This window comes from Pipra filicauda, unplaced genomic scaffold, assembly GCF_003945595.2.
Source record: "Pipra filicauda isolate LSUMZ 115617 unplaced genomic scaffold, ASM394559v2 scaffold212_size3012638_pilon, whole genome shotgun sequence".
Taxonomy (NCBI): Eukaryota; Metazoa; Chordata; class Aves; order Passeriformes; family Pipridae; genus Pipra; species Pipra filicauda.
In genome coordinates, this window is record NW_024104324.1 from 653,988 (window position 1) to 680,291 (window position 26,304).

General features: G+C 37.8%; 1 protein-coding gene across 12 annotated transcripts in view; it reads right to left on the minus strand.

Moving 5' to 3' along the window:
* Nucleotides 1-26,304, minus strand: part of TRAF3 (TNF receptor associated factor 3) — a 79,128-nt gene that overhangs the window by 12,632 nt on the left and 40,192 nt on the right. For 10 of the 12 annotated variants that reach the window (XM_039381095.1, XM_039381093.1, XM_039381096.1 and 7 more), the window contains 8 exons: nt 21,902-22,158; nt 19,032-19,083; nt 16,669-16,773; nt 15,604-15,771; nt 10,700-10,780; nt 7,918-7,992; nt 6,043-6,135; nt 1,459-1,599 (listed from right to left, as the gene is read on the minus strand). In XM_039381095.1, the coding sequence (XP_039237029.1) occupies nt 1,459-1,599; nt 6,043-6,135; nt 7,918-7,992; nt 10,700-10,780; nt 15,604-15,771; nt 16,669-16,773; nt 19,032-19,083; nt 21,902-22,143 (957 nt within the window). In that variant the 5' untranslated portion in view covers nt 22,144-22,158. The remainder of the gene's footprint in view (nt 1-1,458; nt 1,600-6,042; nt 6,136-7,917; nt 7,993-10,699; nt 10,781-15,603; nt 15,772-16,668; nt 16,774-19,031; nt 19,084-21,901; nt 22,159-26,304) is intronic. The other 2 variants (XM_039381097.1, XM_027735542.2) reach the window with 2 other exon arrangements.

Sequence of the window (26,304 nt, forward strand, 5' to 3'; positions counted from 1 at the left end):
AAAGGAATCAGGTTGAAACAGCCTTGAAATACAGTTTGGCTTAAAATAACTGAATTGAAATAGCCGGCAAAAGGAAGTAAAGATGAGGAGGGGAAAAAAAAAATAAAGGAAAAAGAGGAAAAAAGAGCAAAACATCCTCTCCAGTATTTATTACCGCCAAAAAGCCACCTGTTGGAATGTGCTGCTTTGTAGTGGTTTTTTTTTGTAAACAAATAATTTGAAAATTGATTTTGCTAACACTTACAGCTCGAGGAAATCAAAGGTATTGCAATCTGTTATTTCAGACAATAATGAAAAACTCTGCTCTATGTTTTTTCCATTTCTACTCTCATCACTGGCCATTGAGACAGCATGTGTAAGAACTCCAGGCTTACAAATTAACTTACCTCCTGGTAGATTCAGTCAGCAATATCAGTACATACAAGGATTGGCTTCCCAGTGTCAGAATGCAATATTGTAACCCATATCCCATCAATGGATAAGTAACAATGACTAAGGCAGCATAAATTGGTTACTACGTGCACAGGAAAGAAGTACATGCTATAAGGAGAAATGCTGCAGTTGCCAAAACTGAAAGTTTCCTTATAAATCATCATTGAGGGTCTCCAGGCTCTGAGCTCCTGAATGTGCTACCCCTTTGAATTTTAGGCATACTTTCTACCAGCAGACATACTACAGTAACATGTAAATGATACCTCCACAGTTGCTTGCTAAATATCTCCTGAGGTTTCCCTAATTGTGGTTAGTATCATGCAAGCTAACACAAATTCCCAGCACCCACATTCGAAGTCTGAATACAAAGCAAAGAATTTCAGCTTGGGCTAAGCACCAATGCCAGAGCATCCGGAGGATTTCTAGTTTGATGCTGGCTTGTGGCCAGGTCATTCAGATCACAGAATAAGAAACTCAGACCTACTGGCAAAGGAATAATTAGATACATTTTCCTCAGAAGGACAACAGAAACACGGATTTTAAAAAAGTGTATTCAAATGCATTATGCTACGTTTGAATTCAATCACACCAGATTGATCTCACTCATGATTCATACTTTTTTAAAATACCAGCAAGTAGGAAAGAAAGATACATTATCCATGACAGTTTTAAGGTGCTAATCTTGTCCTCCAGTTTGACAGTAGTTCCTCGAACAGGCTTTTTTTTAGAAGTTAAAAAAATAATTATGGTTATTCTTCAGAGAAAATTTCTATTTTGTTTTCAGTCTTTTCCCTTTTTAAACAAGGTTCTTCGTTTTAACGTAGGCTAGGTAATTGCAGTGTTTTAGTGAAGTATCTTACTTTATTAAACACAACAAACCAGAAGAAAAAAAAATCAGAATGGCTTTGTAATGAAGTAAACTCTCTCCCCCCCTTTTTAATTAGACCACCTCACTTCAAAAGTGTAAAGGCACAGAACAGAAGCTACTACCATTTCTGTTTAATGGGGAGATTCTAAATTTCTTACCTGTAAATGAAGTATTTTAGATTCATTATTCCGCAGCATTTCCTTCTGTCTTTCAATTTCTATTTCAAAGCTACAAATCTGATTATGTAAAGTTTGTATACTCTTGTTCTTTTCCAAACTTTCATTCTGGAGCAAGGCCACCTGGAAAAAATTCTAGAATTACTCCTGCCAAAGGTTGTTAAAATACCTATAACTTCATTAGTTTAAAACTATCTTAAACACATGAAAGGGATGAGATCCTAATAAAATCTCTCTCCATATCTTGCAAATAAATAAATAAAACCCAACCTTCTGATAGCTATTTTTGCACTTCCACAGTATGGTACTGGTATAACTTCAGCTTATGAAAGTGCAGAGAGGACATAAAAACAGCAAAAGAACTCGTGTCTAAACATAAAATTTTCTTTATGTTATTTAATAGCTTGGTTTCCTGGTTTCCACCAACTGACTTGGGAGTTGCTTGGAGTTTGGAAGAAACAACCTAATTTGCTCTAGATCAGTGTTAAGAACTCGAGGCCTGCACAGAAGGGACACCGGAGAGAAGCTGAGCACCTGAAAAGATAGTTGGGGAGGGAATATTAATCTTCCCACCTACTCCCATCTATCCTGATCTACAGCAAATTTAAGGAAGAACCTCATCTGCAGGGGATTGGCTTGGTTTAAAAGAATGTGATGGTGATGAAAACTCTCGAAATGAGTGAATACAGAAGGGATCCATGCATTTGAAGGAAAATCCAATGGTGCCTACTAGTAGAAAAGACCAAAGAACTACAGGCTGCAAATTATATTCTCTCTCTGTATTGACATTTTATTAATTTATTCATTAGTGACTCATTCTGTTTTTAAAACATGAGTCTTGTTAAAGGAATATCATACAATATATCTCCTTGGGGATGAAAGTAATACAGTAAATATTTTCCGTCACACATATTTTCCGTGCTTGTTCATTAATGTGGTTTGGAGAAGGGGGCTGCTTTGTGGTGGTGGGTTGCTTTTTTGAAAAAATCTAATTTGTCCCCAGGCAAGGTTATTCAGCAGCAAAAGCATAGAAAACAAACACTTGGCACAAGGTGATTTGAGACACGCCCTGACTAGTTCCACAGACAGATCTGGATACGAAGCAGCACCATTTTAGACCCAGGAAACTCTCGATCAACGTTTCACATTAAGACCAATTACTTGGAACCTTCATGTTCTCAAAAGATCTACACCATGGCCCCTGACAGAGGTGCTAGTTTGAGGTCAAGCCATCTTTACCTCTGATGTGGGTGCCACTGCAGAATTCCATCACTCTACCCCCTAATCAGACATGGCCATCAAATCTCTTATGTGTCACTGCATTCCTAGCAGAATCTAACCTGTTAGAAAAGGTAAATAATTTCAATCTCTAAACTAGCCTAAACTAGACAAAAGACTGTCAAAGTCCACAGGCATTCAGCAGGTTCATCAGACAGGGGCCCAAAAATACAGAGATACCATAACATATGTGTGGGTATCTACTTTCCAGTACAGTTCAGTATGTGTGCACATACACACATTGGTTCTGCATTTTATATATGGAAAAACTGTCAGAAGAAACCCAACAGAAATGAGACAAAGCTAATTTTGCCATGCAGAAAGAGAAGCAATACTGAGGCTGAAGGAATGCATGCCTAGGTACTAGAGAACATTTTCAAGGACAAATTAAATTTTAAACTAGTACCTCTGCCTCCCAGGTATTTCAGATCTGCTGGGCAGACACTTCATTTTTTTGCATCCTCCATTTCCTTAATGAATCAGAGTTCTTTAGTTAACTGTGATCTTTACATCCCCCTTTTCTCACTCTTTCCTCCCCAGGCCTCCCAATCACAAGGCAGTTACGCTCTGGGTCACTAAGCATTACATTTCCATTTTTGTACAAGTTATAAAATGTGGACCTGTCTTGTACTGAGATTTTCCACACAGTTTTACAGAACACAGAAAAGAGGAATTATGTCCTGCAGTTCTTAATCATACAGAACTGTCATTGCTAAGTCAGCAATTGTAGTTTGGCGGTAATTTGTGAATAAAAGAAAATATTTAACTCTAAATAGTTTCCTAACTAGAACTTTGGCATAAGTCTGTGGAACTTCAGTTAAAAAAAGGGTAAAGGAAACACAGCATCTATTTACAAACTACATCCTTTACTTCCTTGTCATATTTGAAATATTCCTAGAATAAAGTGCTATTATTCAGTCGTTTTTCAAACTAAGTTGCTGCTTATCACTGCTTACTAAAGAAGAATGGAAGAAACCTTATGCCACAAGGAACTATATTAAAGCAGGTCCCATATTTAAGCCTCATATTAAAAAAGAAAAAAACAGTTTATACCAGTTTTCATTAAGAATGTGATGAAACCACAAAATTACGTTCAACTGATTATTTCCACAAGACCGTGGGAGTTCAGTCTGCAAGCCTACCCCATCACAGAGTGAACAAAGCACCAAATTTTAATTTGCCCCACAAGGTTTTGATTCAAGATTTAACATCTGACCTTCTCTTACTACTCTTTGCCAACAGCACCATTCAATACCAAACTCCTGACTTAGCACAACCTTTGCAGCTCTGAAGACTTTGCATACTCCACATGCACATGGTGACTGGGAGAAGGCAACTTCTCCTTTCCCCTCCACACATATCACAGAATACCCCAAATGAAATCTTGATCCTAGAGAACCCAACAAGACTTCCACTGACTTCAGCAGGGCTAAGATTTCTGAGGTACTCATCAGTTAAGTTAACTTTGCCCTGTTGTTCTTCAGTGCACTGATTAATTTTTTCCTCAAAGAAGAGCACAGTAATGCAGTTACAAGCCATTTTGTTACCCTACCCTACAATAAAGTCACTGACATATGACATGTGGTTAGCTATTCTGGTAACTTGGCACTGTCTTGGGATTTCCAGTGATTCAACTCTTTATTATGAATAGGAAGAAGTCTACAAAGCAGGAAGTGAAGAAAAAAAAAATGGACATACAATGATAAGCAGTTATGTCCTAAATGAAAGTTAAAAAAAAGAAAAAATTAAACATAAAAGAGTATTAAAAGTATATATTCTCTTTGCTCTGTAAGAGACAAACATAGAACTGCCGGGCATTTTTTAAATGACAAAGCACCTCTCAGGACACTAACAAAAGACAGAACATGATCTATTCTGGAAGTCACAGGGAACGCGGGTTTTTTCCTATGATGTAAAATAAATTGTATAATTTTAATCAGACTAATGAAAAACGAACTAAGGATATGAGTCTGTATCTGTTAAAACTGAAAAATGTACAGTTCCTACATTAACAAAGTTTCACATGCAAAAGTAAAGTTAAATAATATTATGGATTGTCAAACTAAGACCTACCTACACGCGTAGGAAAATTCTATCTGAAAAAACCCTACATTAGACCTCTCACAGTTCAGTGGTTTCCTTAAGAGTTCAAGTTCCTTCAAGTTGAAAAACAAGCAGTTCAGGGACAAACATGCTGGGGGGACAATAAACCATATTATGCTGTTCTAGTTAACTCCTGCTTTAAAACTACACTTCCTGTGGTGGCAGGACCTTGCTGGAGCCCCACACAGAGAGATCACTGTAGCCTGAGAAGGCAATAAGCTTTCTAGACAAGAGTTTGCTAAACTCCAGCTTGTGGTCTGCTGTGAGATGACAGAAATTCTCAAGCCACACATATTCTGCCACTGAGCTTACACTGGAATTGCTACGTATTCAACTCATTGCAGGAAAGTCTGAAGGGGCTCCTGACTCTTCTGCCTGCATTACTAAAATGGTTTGGTAATTCTGGGATCTTTTTTCCCCCCTAAAAATACAGAAACATTGTTTTAATGTCTATGTCAAATTTTTTCGAAAAGATTTAAGAAACCTGTGATCTGTTCTGAAGTTTTGTATTTTTAAGTCAAAGCCTTGAATTTTATTTGCAGAACAGGTGGTTAAGTCATCCAAATTATTCACAAGATCGTAGCTGAGACTGACTGACATGACTCCCAGCATCTCCCAAATCCCAAACAATTAAAAACCAGGAGTCCCAAGGAAGCACTGCAACATGAACTTCATTCTGGTCTAGCACTAAAGCAGACATCATCATGCCCATGAGATACAATATGTTTAATTAACCTTTGCAGGTCATTAAGTTTGGAGAGTTGGAACAAAAATAAATGAAATAACCAGTTTATTACATACGTCTAATAATGTTATTTCTGGAAGGATGCTGAGGTAGCAAAAATACAGCTCATAGTGCTGCCATAGCTTTCTGGACCCTCCATTTTGTAAGAAAGCAGCACAGAGAGGAAATTTAATACTGGACTGTTTATCAATGTGAAGAAAGAGTTTTAATTAAGTTACCAATGAGGAAAATTGTACATGGAGTTGCGAAGCCAAGTTTCTCACAGCATTTTATTATATAACAAAGGTACCAGATGCCAAATGGCTTGATAGCTTTTGGAGCCTACTAGTGCTTTAGCTGTACTGCTGAACAGCTGCGAAACAGAAAAAAAAGCCCTTCTTCCAGTGCTTTTATATGATTCAAAGAAGTCAATGAAAATTAGAAGTGAGTAGAAGATATACCTTATTTTCTAGAGCATTGCTCCACTCTTTCAATAAGTTAACATGCTGCACTGCTGAGCTGGCTTCATGTGCTTTAATTTGTTGGTTTGTTCCCTGTGACAACAAAGAATTTATACATTTTAGCCAATTCCAGTTCTTTTAAACCTACAAAGAAAGAGTATATCAAGACATCGAACCAACACTACATACTTTGGTTCACTAGTGCATGTTGCAGAACTGTAGAGAGAAGGGAAATCTATTTGGGAACTTACAAAAGTCAGGAATACATTTCATATAGCAAGTGTTTTATACAACTGCCATGTATTTCCATCCAGTGTGCTTGATAACTCAGAGACAATAAAGATGAATGAGAGTTACAAAATGAATTGTATTTTAGAGTCTTCTGTGTAGCTTTGAACTAAATAAAGCACAATAAAACCCCTGAGTCATACAAAATCTAAACCGTCCAATTCCATTAACTGTAATTTAAAACTTCTGTTCTATTTCATGAACAGCTTCATAAGCACTACATTTTCCCCTCAGATGGGTATTGAAGACAAATATTTAAGATAAATTTATCATCACTGGAAACTGCCAGCTTTATAAACTATGTTGAGAGTTATTACAATGCCTAGTTTGTCATCTCAAGACGTTACCAAGATTGTTCTAAGATATTCAGATATGCTGCCTCTGCACAACCTTATAAATGCTGTTACAAATAACCACTATATAAAAAGTTTACAGAACACACATAGATTATATACAGAGTACATAAGATGCAGACCATATTACTTTATTTGTATCGTGCTGCATTACACCTACTTCAGTAAGTGCTTTGCAATGCAGAGTATATTAGCTTTGATGGTAGATATGCTGCAGAAAGGGTTTCAATGATCCTCAAGGTATGTACTCTATATAAAATACTAAAAATATATATGTGGATATATGTACATATATGCACACATATACATACATAAAATGAATGGCAATACATACGACATAACAGTGGGCAGGGTTAGGCTCTACCACTAAGAGCATTACTGTTAACACTTAAAAAGATGAATGCTCATTGTTTAACAACCTGGAAATACCTGCAGGAAGTAGTCTATTGAGAAGTGTTGCTCCTTACAGTTCTTGTCTCTTTAAATTGTCGTGGGCTAAGAAATTAATCACACTATCAGATAAACTCCATTTTTTCCTGTCAGCGGTTTCTGAAATGTCCTGACTAATCTCTTTGTTATATAAGCATTGAAATTCCCCAAGATATATGGTAAGGGAAGGAGAATATTGGAAGAGACTGGAATAATAATACTAAAACTAAACTCTGAGGTTTGGCTTTTTTATTTTTTTTTTTAAATATTGCAGGGATTGCCAGGATTAAAATCTAAGACTTTTTTTAAAAAATAAATTTCATGCTTTGATTATACACCTATGTGCACACAGACATATTAATGCACATAAAAATACGTGTTTTAAGTGTGCTAACCTATGTTTAACCTTAATAAAAATATTAAGACACACAAATGAGAGAAAATATAAACATACTTATCTCAAGAAAATGCTTTCATAGAAACAACTGAAATTGTTAGTCTATCTTCTGAAGAACTAGAGAGTTTCCTCTTACCCTAAGTTAACAAGTTCTTCAAATGCATGATCTCCCTATTTCAACAAGATATACCTAATAACTGAACTCCAAAAACCACTGCAGGAATATGTGGGCTTTTCATGTTGTTTATTTTTAAAATGCAAAACCAAACATCTGCTGTATAATCACTTGGTGCAACTGGATGACTTTTTCTTAACCAAAACTACAGAAGTCCAGAACTTGCATGTCAAATAATTAGGTTCTATTTGCAGACTTTCATCAATTGGGAAGTATAATTGTTATATACTGACCTGAAAAGTGCAGCCATAACGCTTAAAACTACAGGTACTTGGGGCATTAATACATTCTGACAAATGTGCATTCAACTGCAATAGGAAAAAAACGTGAGTTTTGGCAAAAAGACTTTTGCATGATAATGCTCAAAACATAAAGGGCAGAGGTTATCAGGTTTGTATTGTGTGCCATTTGCAGAACATACAATACACATGTGTATATTTTCTCCAGTCTGATCTCAAATGCAAATTCTCTCTATACACATATGTAAACCACACGCACATGCCAATACAGTATACAGTGTGATACATTTAAAATACAGTGAAACTTCTGCTAAAGACTATTTCAATAGGCAACCCATTTGGAAAAAAAAAAAAAAAACAAACAAAAAGAACACACTACAATTATTTGATTTCATTTGACTTTAGTGAATGACTAATCTTTTCTCAACAAGTGATTTTTTTTTTTTTACTGGTGCTCTGAGCAAGTCTTAAGATCAGTTTCACTGTAGTAAAGTACATTTTTTTTCTAATTCTAATTTCATGAGGAACCAACTTTTCAAAACATAACATGCAATTCTCGGTGCCTAAATTTAACAGTTAAATTACACAAAAAAAAGACTAAACAAGTACTGCATGAAACAGACAAAGAGTTTTAGAATAGGTACAGTTAAGTAACTTTTAAAAAATGCAGTACACGGGATTAAAACTAATTAGTAAAATGCCTGCATTTTTCACAGATTGAGATTTAGTCCAATATCTTGGGTAATTATGAGCACAGACCACTTTTCATTTAAAAATAAACCAATTCACAGAAGCATATACATCTATACAGACAGCAGCCATTGCAGCACAGAGGGCAGCAGCTGGATGCAAACTGCCTAAAAGTTGGAGCAGAGAGACATTTTTGGAAAGGACAGTGCAACAGACACTCTCTCTTCAAAAACAGGGTCTGCAGTTCGTATTTCCCACAAAGCAGACAGGAGCTAGAGCCTTGCTCCTCAGCTGGCATCACTGTTTTGGGTTTCAAAATCTCATTTGAAATTCCCACACCTTAAGCCCCACGTGACTCAGCTCATCCACCTCCCTGGGAAGAAGTGGTGAATCAACACTGCTTTGAACATGTAGCTCTGGAACAGACAGGACAGTCTTTAAAATCTGATACTGAGATGCCATCGGTCACTCATCTCTGATATGCACCTGTTATCTTCTAAACACTATCCATAGAAATTCACACTATAGTTTCAAAAGACATGTAGTTTAAAAAAAAAAAAAAAAAGAACAAAAAGAAAAAAACATGTGGTCTAACAGGTTTTGCAAGAATGCCACATTTTCCAACTTCTCAAAAGTATAAGTCTGCCACAGAGTTATGAATTAAACATGAAAATTGTCTTTTATTCTACAGTAAGATATTTGCTTGTACACTACAGAATTTTCTCAAACTGTTAGGCAGGCATTTTCCCATTTTCTGCATCATCCCTAACCATGCAGTTAAGTAATATATACATTTTCACAGTATCAGAAAAAAATTAAGCAACATACAGCAACAGATGATGCAGGGCAAATAGCTGTTTAAAGTTCTGTTTCTACCTGCAGTTTCAGAACCCCATTCTAACTGTGTGTGTAACAACCCAGGCTTTAATGGGTCGGTTCTTACAAGCACTCAGATACACCTCTTCTCAAAGTAACTGCAGAAGTCAAGGTTTAAGAATATGCTGAAGTGCTCCAGAACCAGGATCTAAACCTGGAAGTAAGCACTGGGAGGACTGGTCAGTATGCATATTTTCTCTTTTCTTAGAAGCTCCATTTCTCTTAATAAATACAGTATCTATCATATATTTTGTATTTCATTATCTTGGAAGAGAAGACTGCATTTCACTTTGGCAGGAGCCTTATGTGCCTTCTGCACTATGCCACAATTAATAATTTACAAGTGTAAGTGAAAAATGGTATGAATCTAACTCAGGAAGTAAGTAGTAGAGAAAAGAGAAAAACTCATCCTTAGATCAGAAACTTTATTTTCCTTAAGTGGGCCTTACAAAGTGATGAAGACTTCAATAAGCTCTTCCCTATCTTTGGTAAGTTCGTTCTATTTTTAGGAAAAAAATTAAGTACATCAATTTCGACAAATGCTACTTCTGTCTTTTCATGTACAAGAACACGGATCTCTTCAAACAAGCCAGGTTTTAATTTTTTTTAATCTGGTCTACATATTATTGCAAGCTTCTATACATTAAGAGAAATTTTTATGCATTCTTGCATCTGCTGTTGGAGTATTGAACTCATATTAACCTTTTATCTTATACTGTTTCTTTAAGTATCAGTTACTATTTTTGCCCCTAGATTTGACAGATTTAAACATAATTTAAAGTTTTTCAATGAAATTACACACTTCTATGATTTTTCTAGTCTTTACTAACTCTTGTCAATGTGCACTGAATTTTAGTTCTCTATTTTTATTTTATTATAAGCTAACTACCCCAAGATGCTGCTCTATGGTGCTAAAATGAGGGAAGGGCAGGGGGAGAGCTAGTAAAAATGAAAGCAGGAAAGACATGCGCTAATCTTGGGCAAGCCAAGTGTAATAATGACTCAAAACTAAGAAACTGTTTATTTTTAAATAGTTTTTCAAGAAATCATTAAAAATATTTGAGCGTTATCACACTTAACTGTGTGGTAGAAAAAGCTTTTCTTTAGATCTCACATCTTAGTAAGGAAATGGCTTCTGGCAAAATTCTTGCGAGATCTTACTAAAAAAATTATTCAATTTTTCAGCACAACATTGGGTATGACTTCTTACCTCGCTCCTCATGAGTGTTTTAACACTGCATTTATGAGGACATGAAACCATGACACACGGGCAATCTGTATCTTCATGTTTCTACAAAGGAAAAAGGAAACAAACCACAAATCAGCTTTTACTGTTTAATTGAGGACTTACTCACAAAGAAAAGCATTCTACAATAATTAAAAACTCCCACAATATTTTTTTCAACGTTTATCCCAACTGGGCTAGACAGAACTGCAATTGCTAAAACATCAGTTTATACTTTTGACAGAGGTGTTGATATTCTGAAGTGAAAACAAGGGTTTCCTTCATGCAAAGCAAATCTATTCGCTTACAATTTTATTGGCTTTATTTTGCACAATGAAACAGTAATAGGAGTCAAGTTTTCTTCCCCAAGAATTACTCACAAAAATGGGCATCTTTAAGAGCAAGCAGAACCACTACAAATGTCCCTTTTAGTAAGAGTATACAGTGCATGGAACTTCAGAAATGTACATTGCCCACTTTCAGAGAAACTCTTGTCTATGTATGGATATTCATCTTCCAATTATCTTCTAATTTTGATTCCCAAACACCTGATACTAAGTCTCACTACTATATACCCAAAGTTCAAAGAGATGCTGAAATTTTATGATGATTCTGGGCAGGCATTTTAATCTGAACCCAGATGATGACAGATACTTCAGCATGGCTGTCAAACCCTATCACCATAGGGAGGGAAGAAAGTCAGGCCCAAGATAACAATTTACATTTCCTCTCAGTTTTCTCAACAAAATGAAAAATTCATTTCTCGTCAAGTGACACATCCCATTCAACTTGAAACACAATGTTTCATTTCTGGTACCTAGAAACAGCAAAGGAAACAAAGGTCTAGATTTATAAGCCTGTTAGAAAAGGAAGAACAAATTGCATGCCCTTTTGCCCAGTAACGATGTCTTTTTTTGAAACAAAACCAAGATATAAAGGAGATCTAAGCTCTGAGATGTAAAAGGCCTTGGTTCAGAACTCTGGCATAAGTCTGCCAGTATTTGAAAATACTACCTCCTTGCTTTTAAAACACACCATCAGGCGTGCTGTTGTGACACAAGTCTGTCCTGCCATCCTCCCCATCCGCACGCACTCACTCTGTGTAGCACATGCAGACAGTCACAGCAACAGAGAGCAAGGAACCCTCAGTTGCTCCATAGCCAGAAAGCCAGGACAGTCTCCCCAAAGCATGGGGGTGAAGAGCTATCTTCATTCCTTCCCCACTAGGATACCCAGCCAGGAGCGATGCCAGTGCCTCTCCTCAGAACACCCTCTGTCAGGGTGACAGTGGTACTCTTCTGATGAGCAGAGGCCCAAAGGACCACTCCTGCTCAGGGTCAAGAGCTAGACCTGGGCTCCCTCATTCTGAACACATCCATAACTGTGCTGAAGGGAGACATCAGACAGAACCATGTGGCTCTAAGAGCCTAGTGCCCTGCAAGTTTCTTTAACGATTTATCAACTACAAAACCAGAAAAGTAATACTCCCTTCTAACGTTAATTCCCTAACTCTCTTCTTTAACCTACCCAAACTAACTGACAAAAGTTATGACACTGACTCTTGGTTCATGTTACTTCTCAGCATTCTCTCCAGTTTTCCTCACCCCACATCCCAGTTTCATCCCACTGAAACTAAGGGAAGCCTTTCCAATGACTTCAGGATATACCAGAGTAATCCCAGTCCAGTGGCAGAATCCTCTTCCTTACTGACCAGCTCAATTTACTCAGTCAAGCACACAAAACCAAATGCCAAATCAAGTACAAAGCACAGCTGAAGCCACAGGCAGGGCACCCAGCACAAACGAGGGGAAGGCAGGATATTAACACGGCTCCCCAGAAAAGCCAGTGTGACATTAGAAACATGTCTGGCTCCAGCGCAGTGACAAGGGAGCAAGATGACAATGTCTTGTGTCTTCCCCAGTGGCTGTCCCAGTCAGCAAGGTTGTATTTCAGGCCACTGAGCTGAGTCCATATTGCCTTGGCAGGGTCTGCCTGGCACAGCTATTATGTGGCCAGGCTGGCAGCGAGGAGCCGAGGCACTAAGCAGTGCTGTCCTTCCACATCCCTATCATACTACTACTGCCTAAGTATCAATTTTATAGGAGAACTTCCAAGTAGTTTTGTGGATCATACACAGAAAAATATAGTAATCCAGGCACCTTTCAGGCTACTGATTTCCATTTTAACAATGTGCCAATTCATCTGTCAGGAGTTGTAGGATGGAAAAGGCAGGTTTGTGACAAAAAAACCCACAACTTTTTAGATGGTTTAAACAAAAGACATTAAGAAGCTAACTCGGCCAAGTGACTATGCAGGCAAGACAAATGCAATCTAAGAAAGTTCTAGTAACATTGTTAACTTGCTGGAGTCTGCCTCCAACAACGGGGATTTCCTACCTCATGGGTCATGGGATTCTATGAAGACACGAACCACATGTTCTCCAGTAAAATTATTTTGTTTCCATTTGCATACCTTTTTTCTCAGTCTGCTCCCTCTATATCCGTTTTCAGTTCAAGTCACCGAGGCCAGCTTCAGTCATTATTACGGTAGAGAAAATTTTAGGCTACATAAGCTAGAGATGAACTCAAGTTCATCTCTAAAAATCCAGTTTTGTCAACTAGGTGATGAAACTCAAATGAGAAGTCAAAAGAAGCCTTCCAGTACCACAAGGGGCCTACAGAAAGCCAGAGAGGGACTTTTTACAAGGGCAGGTACTGATAGAACATGGGGGAAGGGCTTTAAGCAGAAAGAGGGCAAGTATAAATTAGATATTAGGAAGAAGGTCTAGATTGGGAGGGTGGTGAAGCAATGGAGCAGGTTTTCCACAGAAGTTGTGAATGCTCCCTAAAAGTGTCTAAGGTCACACTGGATGGGGCTTTGAGCAACCTGGTCTAATGTAAGGTGTCCCTGCCCATGGCACAGGGGTTGGAACTACACGATCTTTAAGGTCCCTCCCAGCCCAAGTTATTGTGTGATTTTAAGATTCAAATGGAAAGTTTCATTAAGCTTCTGATTCTTATTACTGAAGTACAACGAGGTAACATTTTATCAGGCCCCAACAAATAAACCCATCTGCATTTCTATAACCACTGAACTTTTAAAAATCTAGACAAAACAAAAATCAAAAATAGCAGCCAATTGCTAATCATCTAGTTGCAGAGCTTTCTGCACCCTTAAAGCAGCATAGAAGCAAAACTGTCCTCCTTTTATGCATGGTGGTACCAAATTAAATACAATAAACAGAGTGACATCTCAACATCAAACTACATTGTTAGCAAACTACTTTGCCTTTCTGCATCAACCAGTCCTACAACCTCTTAAAGCAACTCAAAATTCTACTTAAGGTTCTGGAGAACAATTACTTTATTTACAAACACTCTTTTCTGTACTTCAGAGTAATATGCCACTTGTTTCCAATATGAATGTCTGTTTCTCTGTGAATTAAAAATCTTACAGCCTAAAACTTGCCTCAACCTCTCAGTATCTTGAAAGCTACCACTAGTTCAAAGATTTCATAAGTGTTACATCTATCAACAACTGATAAAAGGGAAAGTTCTTAAACTAAAACAAAGTTCTATGCTCCTCAAAGTATAAGGATTTCAGACTCTCAAAAATTTAATTACATTACTCCTATAAAAAGAAACTGCCTACAAGGAACCTGTGAGCATGTTGCTTAGAGATGGAAAACCAGTTTGTAGACATACAACAATACTCAACTGATTTTGTCTGTTATGACATTACACATTTTTTAATATCACTCTTTGCCTCACATCAATTCCCAAGCCTAATGATAATTCTGGAAGAACAACATGATCTAACTAAATACACTTTCACCTCTGTATCAGAATGTGCCAGAATAAACACAGTGCAAATTTAATTTTTTCTGTGTATTTTCACATCTCAGCCACCTTATTCTAGGTCATGTGCAATCATTACAGTACCAGCCCCTGCAAGGATGCACTCAAATAACTGAAAGCCAAATCTAAATCAGAACTTGGAGAGATTCTATTTATGCCTTTTTGTAACAACATCTCTGAGCAAAGAACACTTCTCATCATTGTGAGTCTTCATCTAACAAACAATACACAAGAACAAAAATGAAATTTTTATCACTCTTACTATACTAAGAAGGTCTGAGATTCAACACCATCAAACTACAGAAACTATGGAGACAGAATTTTTAAGAAGTGTTAAAATTATAGCAAGATAGATTCAGCATAATACCTTTCAATGTGAAATGCCACAAACAGTCAAGTTACAATTCTATGTGTAAAGCAAGCATGACTTTCTCAGCCTCTGCTCTATAATTCTAACTCACAATATGCTGCTTATCAGACAACCTACTCTGATGCCAAGAACAGCAGCAACTGGTCCCAGGCCTGTCATGTACCGCTACTGGTTATGCCAAGACACAATTTGTTTTTACATTGTTTCTTCCCTTCCTCTCATAACAGATCACACAGTACCCAAGAAGGATTAGGCAGAAAAATGCTATTTCTCCTGTCAGTTGCAATGCTTATGCTTTTCCTGCATCTACTACTGCATCTAACTACCTGTTTTCATGGTAGTTGCAATTTTTTTATCTAACTTTAAAAAAAACTAAAATGCATAGCAAAATTCACTTCAGTATCAATATTAGGTAGAGGATCTGATTTTTTTAAAATGCAGTATCTGAACATCAGAATAAAGGAAGTGCTTCCTAGTCAATGCAGGTTTTTTCCCACAGGAAAAGAAATGTATTTTGAAAGTCAACCTATTTTCTCTTTAAACTTATTAATCCCGGCTGAGAGGCCAAAGTTGTTTCGGCAGCTACAGAGAGGGACAAGAAGAGTTATTATCCCACATTAATGTAGGGAATCTTGATCTATATACACAAGAAAATACTGCACCTGCAACATAATCATTGGGACTTGGCTTTTACAGTATTTACAGGTTGTCTCCCGATATTTACAGGTCTTCTCTACATGGTCTGGCAAGTCTTTTCTCAGTATTTTTTCTTTGCAATCAGCACGAGGACACGGGAGTTCTTCAAACTGACAATCAGTTCTCAAATGCATCTGAAAGATTAAAAAAAAAAAAGTCAATCCAACTAAGTTTTGTACATGTCTATCCTTTGAAGATATCCAACATGAAATAATTTCAGAACTAAAGGAAGTAAAGTTATTTCGTGCACTGTATCACACAAGAGCAAACACTAACAAATCTACTCAGGAATACAATTCTGATTGTACAGTCCCTTTACTTAGACAGCAGATTTCACTGTATTAGAGAGGTATTACATGAGCTACTTCTACACTAAAAGCATTCTAACATTCTAACACAGTCCAAAACTCCATACAGGCTATTTAAACAAAAGGTAAGCATTCCTTTTCAAAGTACATTATTCCACATAAACACAAATGCTGCGTTAAGTGGTTTAGGTACCTGAGCTTGCTCATTCAAAGGAAAAACCTACCCATCTCCCTGCAAACTGGTCTGTAGCCATACCTTACACTTGTTAAATTACTGGATTACTGCTATGTCATGCCTTCACAGAAAAAAGCCACCAGTTACTTTGCACAAGTCTGGAGAAGCCAAAGGTTTAATTTCACGCATAAACCACCACTTCCATGAGAGGATTAAGACTGGTAAATAAAAATAAAACCATACCAAAATAGAAATCATATTTCTCACATTTGTAAAGTACACAATAAGATCCTTCACAATTTTAGTTCTCCCTCTAGTTCTTGTTTACATTTCCAAACCTCAATGTCATGCAATCACAATTTTTTACAATTCCTTACAGCTCATCAAAAAATCAAGTTTCAAAGCAGTTTAACTCCATCATGACATTTATAAATTAAATTAACCACTAGCATGAGCAAGTCAACAAATTGACTGGGGTTTTAATTTCCAAGGTTTTTCCCCTTATTCTTTAACTCAAAAGGAAGCTTACGATTTTCAGATTAACTTACCAGTAATTGACCCAAAGATAGTTGTTCCTTACAGCCCTTGTTTTCATTTCTGCAGTATATCTGAAGGGCAAGTAGTTCTCTCCTGCAACAATTATCCTTAAATACCTGAAAAATCAAAAATCACTTCATTGTAGAATCTGAGAACCACTCAAGGATACACAAGTTCAAAAAAAGTGAAGGCCATGCAATTTGGCTACAGCAGTGTCATTTAATTCCAACTTTATGTGCCAGAAATAAAATCCTGCCATTCAATTTCTCTTGAATGTGCACAGCAGTGAGGTTCCCCCACTATGAAGCAGCCCAGTGAAACAGAATTTTTTATAGGTACTCTACTACTGTTTCAGTTTTACTGTAAATGCAATAAAGGGAAAGGTACAAGAAAGGACTAAATTTGTTGCTATTTGCTCGCCAATAACAGGCCCTGCATAAGGTAGAACTCTACGTTGTTTGGGAAACTGTTGTATTAGGCACAATTCCATAAGACAAAAGAGACTCAAAGCGCAGTGGTTCAGAGGGCAAGGATTTCAGGGAAGGTGGTCCCAAAATGACTAGAGTGTTTAGCTGGAACACTTGCTTACACTTCATTAGTAACACATAATTACAGATATTTTCTAAGGTCTTGGACTGGAAGACGTTTATTATTTCACAGCTAAGCAAGCTTTAACTATCTCTCAATTTTCATGTTTCTAAGCACTTTCAGCATCTTTTGCCTACAATTAAACAAAGTTACAAATAGGGATCTTGGGGTTTGGATTTTACACCTTTTATGGGTGACACTTCATAAAAGACACAATAACTGCACTCTCAAGAAGCCCCATTCCTAAGGGCAGGAATTAGAGAGAGAAGGACTGAAGACCATTACTACTGTTTTAAAGTCCAAAACCAAAGAAATAAAAACTTCTAGTTATTTTTCAACTGCTCTTATGTCTATTAAAAAACACCATTAAGAATCAAGTCCAATCTATGACTGCTCTGACAAATGGAGTTCTGTGATACTGTGTACACGGCAGTGCTACTGTAATTATAGAAAGGTTCTTCATGCTAACATTTAACCAAGAATTATGATCAGATCTGTCCACAGTGACTATGAATCTATCCCCAGTATCAGAGAAGGAGGAAACATTGCAATCATTCTCATCCGATCTCATCTGACACAGGTCACTGATTTCTATCTACTTTTCGGATGTGTATAGGAAGCTTAATGAATCAACAAATCTCATTTAAGTAATCAATTGCCTATACTGCAATATCTTTTCCAAAGTAATTCACAGGGTTAGTATGCACAGTTTTGCTGACTGAAGTTAAGATAAGAAGACAACTTTCAAAGTTTTTCAGTGATTTTGGACTTCAGCATTCTATGGGAAAAGTTTCCAGTTTGAAAAACAATGACTTGCACAGTTAGTCTAACAGGTATTTAGTATACACTGGCCTTGTCCTCCTGCTGTTTTAGAGATATTTGAAGTTTCATAAAAAATGTACATATTTATGTATATTGAGAGCTAAAAAGTCAAGACTTAAAAGAACAAATAAAGTAGGCATCATGATTATTGGTCTGAGCTCCTGGAGAGTCCATCCGTGTCAAAACCAAATTACGCTGAGTACTATTTAGAGAACTGTTCTGAGTTAAGACAAGGAGAGATTAATGTACCCACTAACCTTTTCTTGAAAATGGTTACTAATACAAGTATTCATTTAGGCAAAAAAGGCTACTAACACAAAGAATTTACTAAGCACTTCTGCAATATTGTAAAACCGCAATAACCCATGACTAAGCCAAGAAAAATTTTCTCTACCCTTAACCTTTCAAAGGCAACAAAAAGTTTTGCTGTGAGAAACAGAGAAGAGAATATCACTAAAATAACTTATTCATACAAAAAGAATCTGATTCTGTTACCCTTAGTGTAACTCTACACTGTCCTAATTCCAGTGTGGTTCACTGAACACCACATTGTAAAAGAGATGAGTTCAAAGAGTAGACACTGATCTGGAGCCAAATCAGGAGCAGTGTTCATCTAGACCTGTCACATCTCTGCATCTACAGGAGATGGAATGTTTCTTATCATCCTCCTGGTTGATGGGAAGACAACTGCAATGTGTTGCTGCAGTTCCCAACTACGAATACCAGATGTGACACCTGTCTGGACCTTTTGGAATGAGGTTGACATGTTGTTTTCTACCATGTGGTTAACAGGAATATATGAAAACACATAAAAAATATAAAATATGTGGTTTAGGTTTTATAACAAAGCTGTCTTCCTCAGGCAGCTTATTAGGCCTATGAAATAATTACCACAAACCAATAATGCATCTTATGTACATCACGCAATTCAACACTCTTGAATAAGAAACAGTTTTAACAATACCTTATCTTTTGCTATGCTTTCTTGACACGCTGTACATTTTGGACTAGAAGAACTGAAAAGAAAACAGAAAAACTATTTTAGCTCATCTGAATTATTTTAGTGCAAAAAATTCCATTTATGAGGCACTTGGTTATGATTATTCAATAAATTTTAAAATCATTAAAAGTGGACATAGTTCATTATAATGAGAAAACATGATGTTATTTCAATAAATTTGAATGCTTGAGCTTTCAGTGGACAGTATGTGGCATTCCCAAAGAAATGAGGCCAGCACAATGTCTCCAGCCAACTGCACAGCGATTTTCTTCAAGGTAGCAAAATTCATCCCCTCTTTTCCAGCCTGCATCTGATCCACAACTGTCATCACTTCTCAGTCTGTGCAAACAGGCAAAATACTGTCTGTTCAATTATCCAGTCCTACAGTTGTTTCTGGCTCTGACCTGCCAGGTGTTGCCCCTAGAATCACAGAATGGATTGGGTTGGAGAAGAACTTGAAGATCGTCTAAGTTTCACTCCCCTGCCATGGGCAGGGACATCTTTCATTAGACCAGGTTGCAACGTTCCATTTTAGCTCCTTTTCCCCATGTAAAATGGGCATGGTCAGACCAATCTCCCATGTAAAGCACCGAGACGAAAAGCACTAGGTAAAAGCTGGGTGAATTCCTTCATAAAGCAAGTCATTGACAGGTTAACTAAGTTATGGCTGCCAGCAGCAGTGCAAATCAATGTAAAAGGCTGAAAGAGTTCAATTACGTTATATAATCACTACGGTTATGTCAAATCATCTCGCTGGATTCTGCTCCTTGAACTGACCGTTCTATGTCTCATCATATTTCTGAGCATCTTAACTACCTTGCAGCTTCAATATCTGTAATACTTTTCTCAAGTTAAAAAAAAAAAAAAAAAGGGAAACTAATCTACTTGAGGGCATATAGTGTTTAATACAATGTCATGCTTTCCTTGCTCTTACTGAATTCACTCAAGCATCCCACTTGCTTTTTCAAACTACTCTTGCATACTGAGCAGACATCTTTACTGCTTTATCCACACTAAATCCCAATTCCTTGTCCTCAAACAACCCTGGAGCAGAAGCTGCTAGCATATAATTAGTGTGTTTGTGTGTACAGCAGCATATCAACAGTGAATAAAAAAATTTTGCCCAATACAGAAACATAAAGCTATTTTGCTTTCAGTTTTATGGCACACTTTTTATTTCCAAAAAAAAAGGAAATGTAAATTTAATTTCAATAAAGGATTTGTTTGCAACAAGCACTTAAATATCGTGAAATAACTCAATGGCCTTATGCACATGTCCTTTTCAATAACAGACTGGTTGGAAAGTCAGGAAAGTAAAATTGCACATATATTCTCGCTGCACTGTAATAAACACGTGCATGCCTCACAGCAGGGAAGGAAAACTGCCCACATTATAGCAATGCCAGAATTGTTACTGCTTAGATTGTCAAGGATCTGCTCTGTCCACCTGTGCACATCCAAGCATGGCAGGTGTTTGGGTTTTTTTGCAGTCACTGTTATTAACCGTGTAAGAGTCTTCCAAAAATATGTATTGAGAAAAAAATAACTGCATTTCTTAAACACAAACTACACCTCACTCAACACTGGGTATCAAAAGAAAAGCTGGTGGGTTTTTTGTTTTTGTTTTTGTTGTTTTAAATTTGACATGCTGTAGCACAAAACCTGCAGGAGTGGATTGGTGAGCTATGGACCCTTGTATTTGCCCAGTAGAGAGACTACTCTTTCTCAAGAGACAGAGTATCGTAATATCTTTAATACTCTTTCACCATGCTGCATGGAGTCTTGACTTAGATATCTAAGTATTAGATATCAGATTACACTATTTCCAAGTGACATATAAACCAATACCTAGTGTCACAAAAAGTAAAGAAGAGACCACCAAAACTCCCAAAATCAAATCTTCTCTCTGTTAGCAGTCCAGTATGCAACATTCGTTGAGCCAAATCTCTTCTATATTTCTGCTTTCCCAGTAGTAAATGAAAATATTCACTGCTTATTTAACCCAGGAGATTAAAGTTTCCAGAATGGCCTCCAAACATTACACCAAGTTTTGAAATCATGATGAATACATTCAGTACCAATGCATCAAAAGTTCAGAGGCAAAGAAATACACTTCTACTGATGCACAAATACTTCTTAAAAGCTAGATACTCATTGAATGATTGCACTTTTACCTAGACTGGGAAAGACTGCACCTCTCAGCATTCATTTCTACATCATCCACTCACCCACTTTGCACTCTGGCCCAAGAATCTCAGTAATAGAGAAGCCAGTCTTTCTGACCCTCCTGCAATCCACAAAACACACAAGTCCCAGGACAAACAGCTGGAAGGGTTACAGGGGAACTGCTCCACAAGCAGTTACATTTATCCAAGGGGTTCCACCACCCAACTCTAAGGCTGGGTCCACAGCCATGTTAGCTCTCATCACTAAGGAATCTCTGCAAGCTCACTTCTCCACAAAGACACAATTTACTACATGTATTCAACACCAAACTAAACATGTTAGAAGTCTTGTGAAATAGTCACTCTGTTTAGCCTCCTCAGAGAATGAAATTCTTACCTAACACATCCTACGCAGGATTAAACCACTTTAACAACTCTTTCAACAATATTGATGGAGAGCTTAGCTGTCTTATCCTAACCCAGAGTAGAGCACAAATGTTTGCACCAGCACACGGATAACAAATAATCAAGCAAGCAACAGTGGAAGGCTGCTTTGAGCAGCCTATGTTAGCTTAACATATTCCCAAAGCCACAATGGTGTTCACACTAATTTCAGTAGTTCGCAACATTTAAGGGTATCAACATGTCCCATCACAACAAAAAACATACCTTAGCAAGGCATTCATGCAGGTTTCACAGAATCTGTGTCCGCATTCAGTCTGTTTAGGATTGCATAAGATGAGGCGACATTTTTCACATTTATACTTATCTTCCACGGCATTTACGAATTTCTCTTTGTAGCCACCTTGCTCTGGAACATAAATCGACGCTGAAGGACTGCGGTCAGGATTGGCTCTTTGTTGTACCATTTCTACAGATAAAGGGGGTTCTGACTTCTTACTGGTGTCCATGCTCTAAGATAGTTTCTGTGAATCAAAAGTGAGAAAAACTGAGAAATGAAGACCGCATTTGCCATTTAAATAAAACAAATACAGTATCTGAGAGACTACATAAAAACAGAAAGCATCAGGAACAGATACATGTCCACACATCATGTGAGCATAATACATACATAACTGCCTAAATATATTCAGCATAGCAAATCTGTGAAATACTCCACGTGTTTCAAGGGCTCTAGAAGGTACAGAATTAAAATCTGTTCCTGAAAGCAAAGTGTTCATTAATTATGGGCATCACTCTAGGAACAAATAAGGGATTCTTCCATATCTTCTTCTCTCTCTCTGTAAAGTATTGCTTAAGATTGAAGTTTTATCACGAGAGGAAGCAGCAAGGGGTGTGGTGAAGAAGGTGCACTGGCACAGGACCACACATGATACTGTTCAAATGCTACTGTAAAAGCACACAGCCACCAGTGTCCTATACAGGCTCCACTGACAACTCTTCCTGTCCGTCCCACGCACTAGCAAAGTGTAACACACGCTGCTTTTAAGTCTGTTTTAGAACAATACAACAGGCTTTTACTTATTAGACACGTTCCCACCTTTTCATTGTACATCCTCACATGAAGAGAACAAGTCACCAAAGTCTAACTGACAGCAGAGAAAGGCATACATAACATGGCAATTTGATTAATTCACCAGGACTAAGCACAGTTGACAGGTAGCTGAGAAAATAATTAATCCAGTTGAAGAGTAAATTACAGTACCTACTATCTTGGACAATGTTTTGTCTAGGTCAGCATGCAAAGCATTAGTGGAGCAACAGAGGAATAATACCACAGATTAAGTTTTAAAATGTGTTTTCAATAATTTCCTAGCTGATCTTATAATCAAACAAGCACAAGTGCTCTTAAGTAAACCTCAGAATATGGAGGAGAAAGCAGTTGGAGGATACAACACCGATTTACATATGAGAAAGGCAAACTTCAATTCTCCCTCCACGTTGACTGATATTTGTGATATAAACCTATTCCACTGCTCTACAGTTGCCTCAACTACTATAGTTATAATTCAATTTTAAGAAGCAGAATGGAGACAAGTCCCAGTTCACTTCTCAATTACAAAAGTATATCCACCAATACCACAAAGGGAGTAAAATGTCTCACATTCCAAATACACAAACTCTTTTGTACACAGTTTTTCTGATCTCTTATCTTCCCTTGCTAAGCCCAAAACAATGCACTTGTAACAAAATGTATTTTCCTGTAGATCATTTCTGCATCGGTGCAGAATGCAACTTTTGGTACAGAATTCTCCATGCACACCAAACAGACAAGGAAGTTTCTTTGATTTCTCATGCTGATTGTTATTTACAGAAACAAAAGACAAAATCACTGTGACTCATTGCTGAGACCACTGCATGTTTTTACAACACCAGCTGAGCAAGGGTAGAGGTGTTGAGTGAAGATTTCTCACTTTACTGCCCCCTAACCCAGGGGAAAGCCTCTCTGTATGTCCATCAGAGAGAGCCCAAGGAAACCATCCTCATAACTCAGCACATAGATCCAATGATTGGGTCTTATTCAAAACCACCAAAACAATTCCTCAAACCCCCTCAAAAACAGGTTCTATGTTAACTGAAAGGCAACTATAAATTCTGATCCATAATTTGAATTTATTCAGAACGTTATTCTGTTACTTGTCTGCTCTTCAAAGACCGCAGAGACTTATGTATTGACAGAACAGTATCTGAAAGAACTGAAAAGTCAGTGCTGAACTGCAAGTAAGTCACACTTCTCATTAACGAGGAAATTCAGCTTATTTCAGACCAGGGAAGGAAGCAAAGCCTGAGCTAGTTTCAGCAGCAAGCATAAAAAAGCCAACAAATAATGATGACACTGAAGAGGCAACTCAAGATTGTAACCAGCACACAAGAAATGAAATTGATGCCGAGAACACAACACAGAGACAGGGAGGTTGAGAAGTACCACGACTGAGAAAAGACAGCAGCTGACAGTAGTCTAGTTTTAGAGACTGCCCAAGGCATGACCGATGCCGCTGAACATCCACGGTTGGACATGAGGGAACACGGTCATGAGCTTAGGACCTCTGCTGAAGTTCTAAGAGAAAAGGAGATTAGAAAGGGAGGGGGGAAAAAAGTGCAACTCCATAAGCATCCAGACTGGGGATGGTGAAACAGAGTGGACTTACTACAGACTTGCTTCTTGTGCACGACTGTGGGAAAAGCTTCATTTGGCATTTGCAGTTTAGGAATCTGTAAAGGTTTCAGTTGCCCAATTCATAATTTGTAGATAGATACTAATGCCTCTTCCCCCCCTGCAACTGCGCCTTTTTAAAATCATATTCAAGGCCTCCACCGTTCTGTCAATTCTTGAAGTCAAAAGCCAACTTCAAGCATGTTGACAGGTAAGAACAGCACATTTTACTTTCCTTAAAATGACAGAATAAAACAAGACATGGCCTGCTTCTGACCCACAAAAGAAATAGAGGAAAAAGAGGCGCTAAAAGAGATGTTGACAGGAGAACTGGCAAGACAAGAGAGCACAAAGTTGCTGAACTCATAAGTCACACCACTACTGAATGTCTGCTTCTCCATTAAGTTTCTTCCAAACAAAAAGAAGCTAAAGAAGATGTGAAGTCTTCCAAAAGCATGATTTCTTCAAGGAAACTGAATAATTAGTCACAAGGAGGCAGGCACGGGTGACAGGAGAATATTCAACAGAGAAAGAGTGCCAAATGCCAAATGAGCAGCAGGTGAGAGTTTCACAGAGATACGAAACTGCTCGGGGCTGGACTGTCAGCTGTCAAGAGAGATTTCATACCAAAATAAACTGCACAGGGCTCCACAGGACTGCACTTTTGGAATTGACTTATTGGATATCTTGTCACAGAAAACCACCAGAAAGCACACTGACAAATAAAATGTACTATGCAATATGCCTAACAGTCAGATTTGTCTGCCTTGGGTTTTATATTTATTTTATGAATAAGTCTGTCAGATCAGAAAAGCTAAACAAGCACAGCGCCAGAGTAGCCAGCCTGGTGAAGAATGCTCTTCCACAATACCCTGAATGCCAGGATTTTCTTATGCAGCAAAACTAGGAAGCCATTCATTAAGTACTTTCGTAAAATACAACAGAGAACTGGGCTTAAAAGAACATCTGAACCTTATTACAATGAAAGACCTGCATTTACAAGGGGGTGGGGAGAAGTGATGCCTATCAAACTGCACACAGGTATTTGTATGCACAGAGCTATGCCCTTATGCATATGAGTTATGTGCTCTTACACCTGTATGTGGGATCAGTGGTAAACACAAGCGTAGATGGTACAAACAGTTCAGCTGCCACCCTTTGGCAAACAGCTTTCTGTTATGGTTTCCATACCACTGCAGGGTATCATCTGCAATGGCTTCTTTTCCTTTTCAGGAACCTTTAACAGCAGGACTCAGATTATACCCTGATAATCATGTTTTAAACTGCCAACAAGAAGCAATTTTGAAGTCACACCTCAGTAAGACACTGTGCACTTAGGCAGTGAAGATAACAAACTTCCAGGGAGCAGGGAGAGGAGTCTGGCTAGAACACTCAAGATAGGCCAGTTCTAGTGAGGGCCTCTGATTCCTAAAGGCATGGCAAGCTGCCATCAAGCCAAGGACTCCAGTTCTTATTCAGCAAGCTAAATCTTAATGCCTAATTAATCACTAGCTATTTCTTATGCTCCAGTTTCTTATCCCTGGGAAAAATCATCACAATGGAAGAATGTGACTTTTAGATGTCTTTTTAAACTGTTAAGTCTTGGACATCCACTCTTCAGGACAGATAAGCACATAAAAAGAGGCACAGTCACCAAAGGCTGATTCTGTCTCCTGTTGATTACATTCTTCCAGCCCCCTCTCCTGCAGCCAGCATATGCCAGTATGAGAGTAACAGAAATGGATTGTTCTGGCCATCAGATGTGTGACACTGCTTGCTCCAGTCTGTCAGGTCTCACCAAGCTCCAGTTTGGTCAATACAAGTGGTATTCAAGCAACTGAGGCTGGACCTCAGTTAATATTTCAGGCTGTGTATACTGCAATAAAAGTTTGAACAATTTGTTGGTGTTTAACTCATACTAACATTAGTACAGAGGGTTAGAAACTGGAAGCAAAAG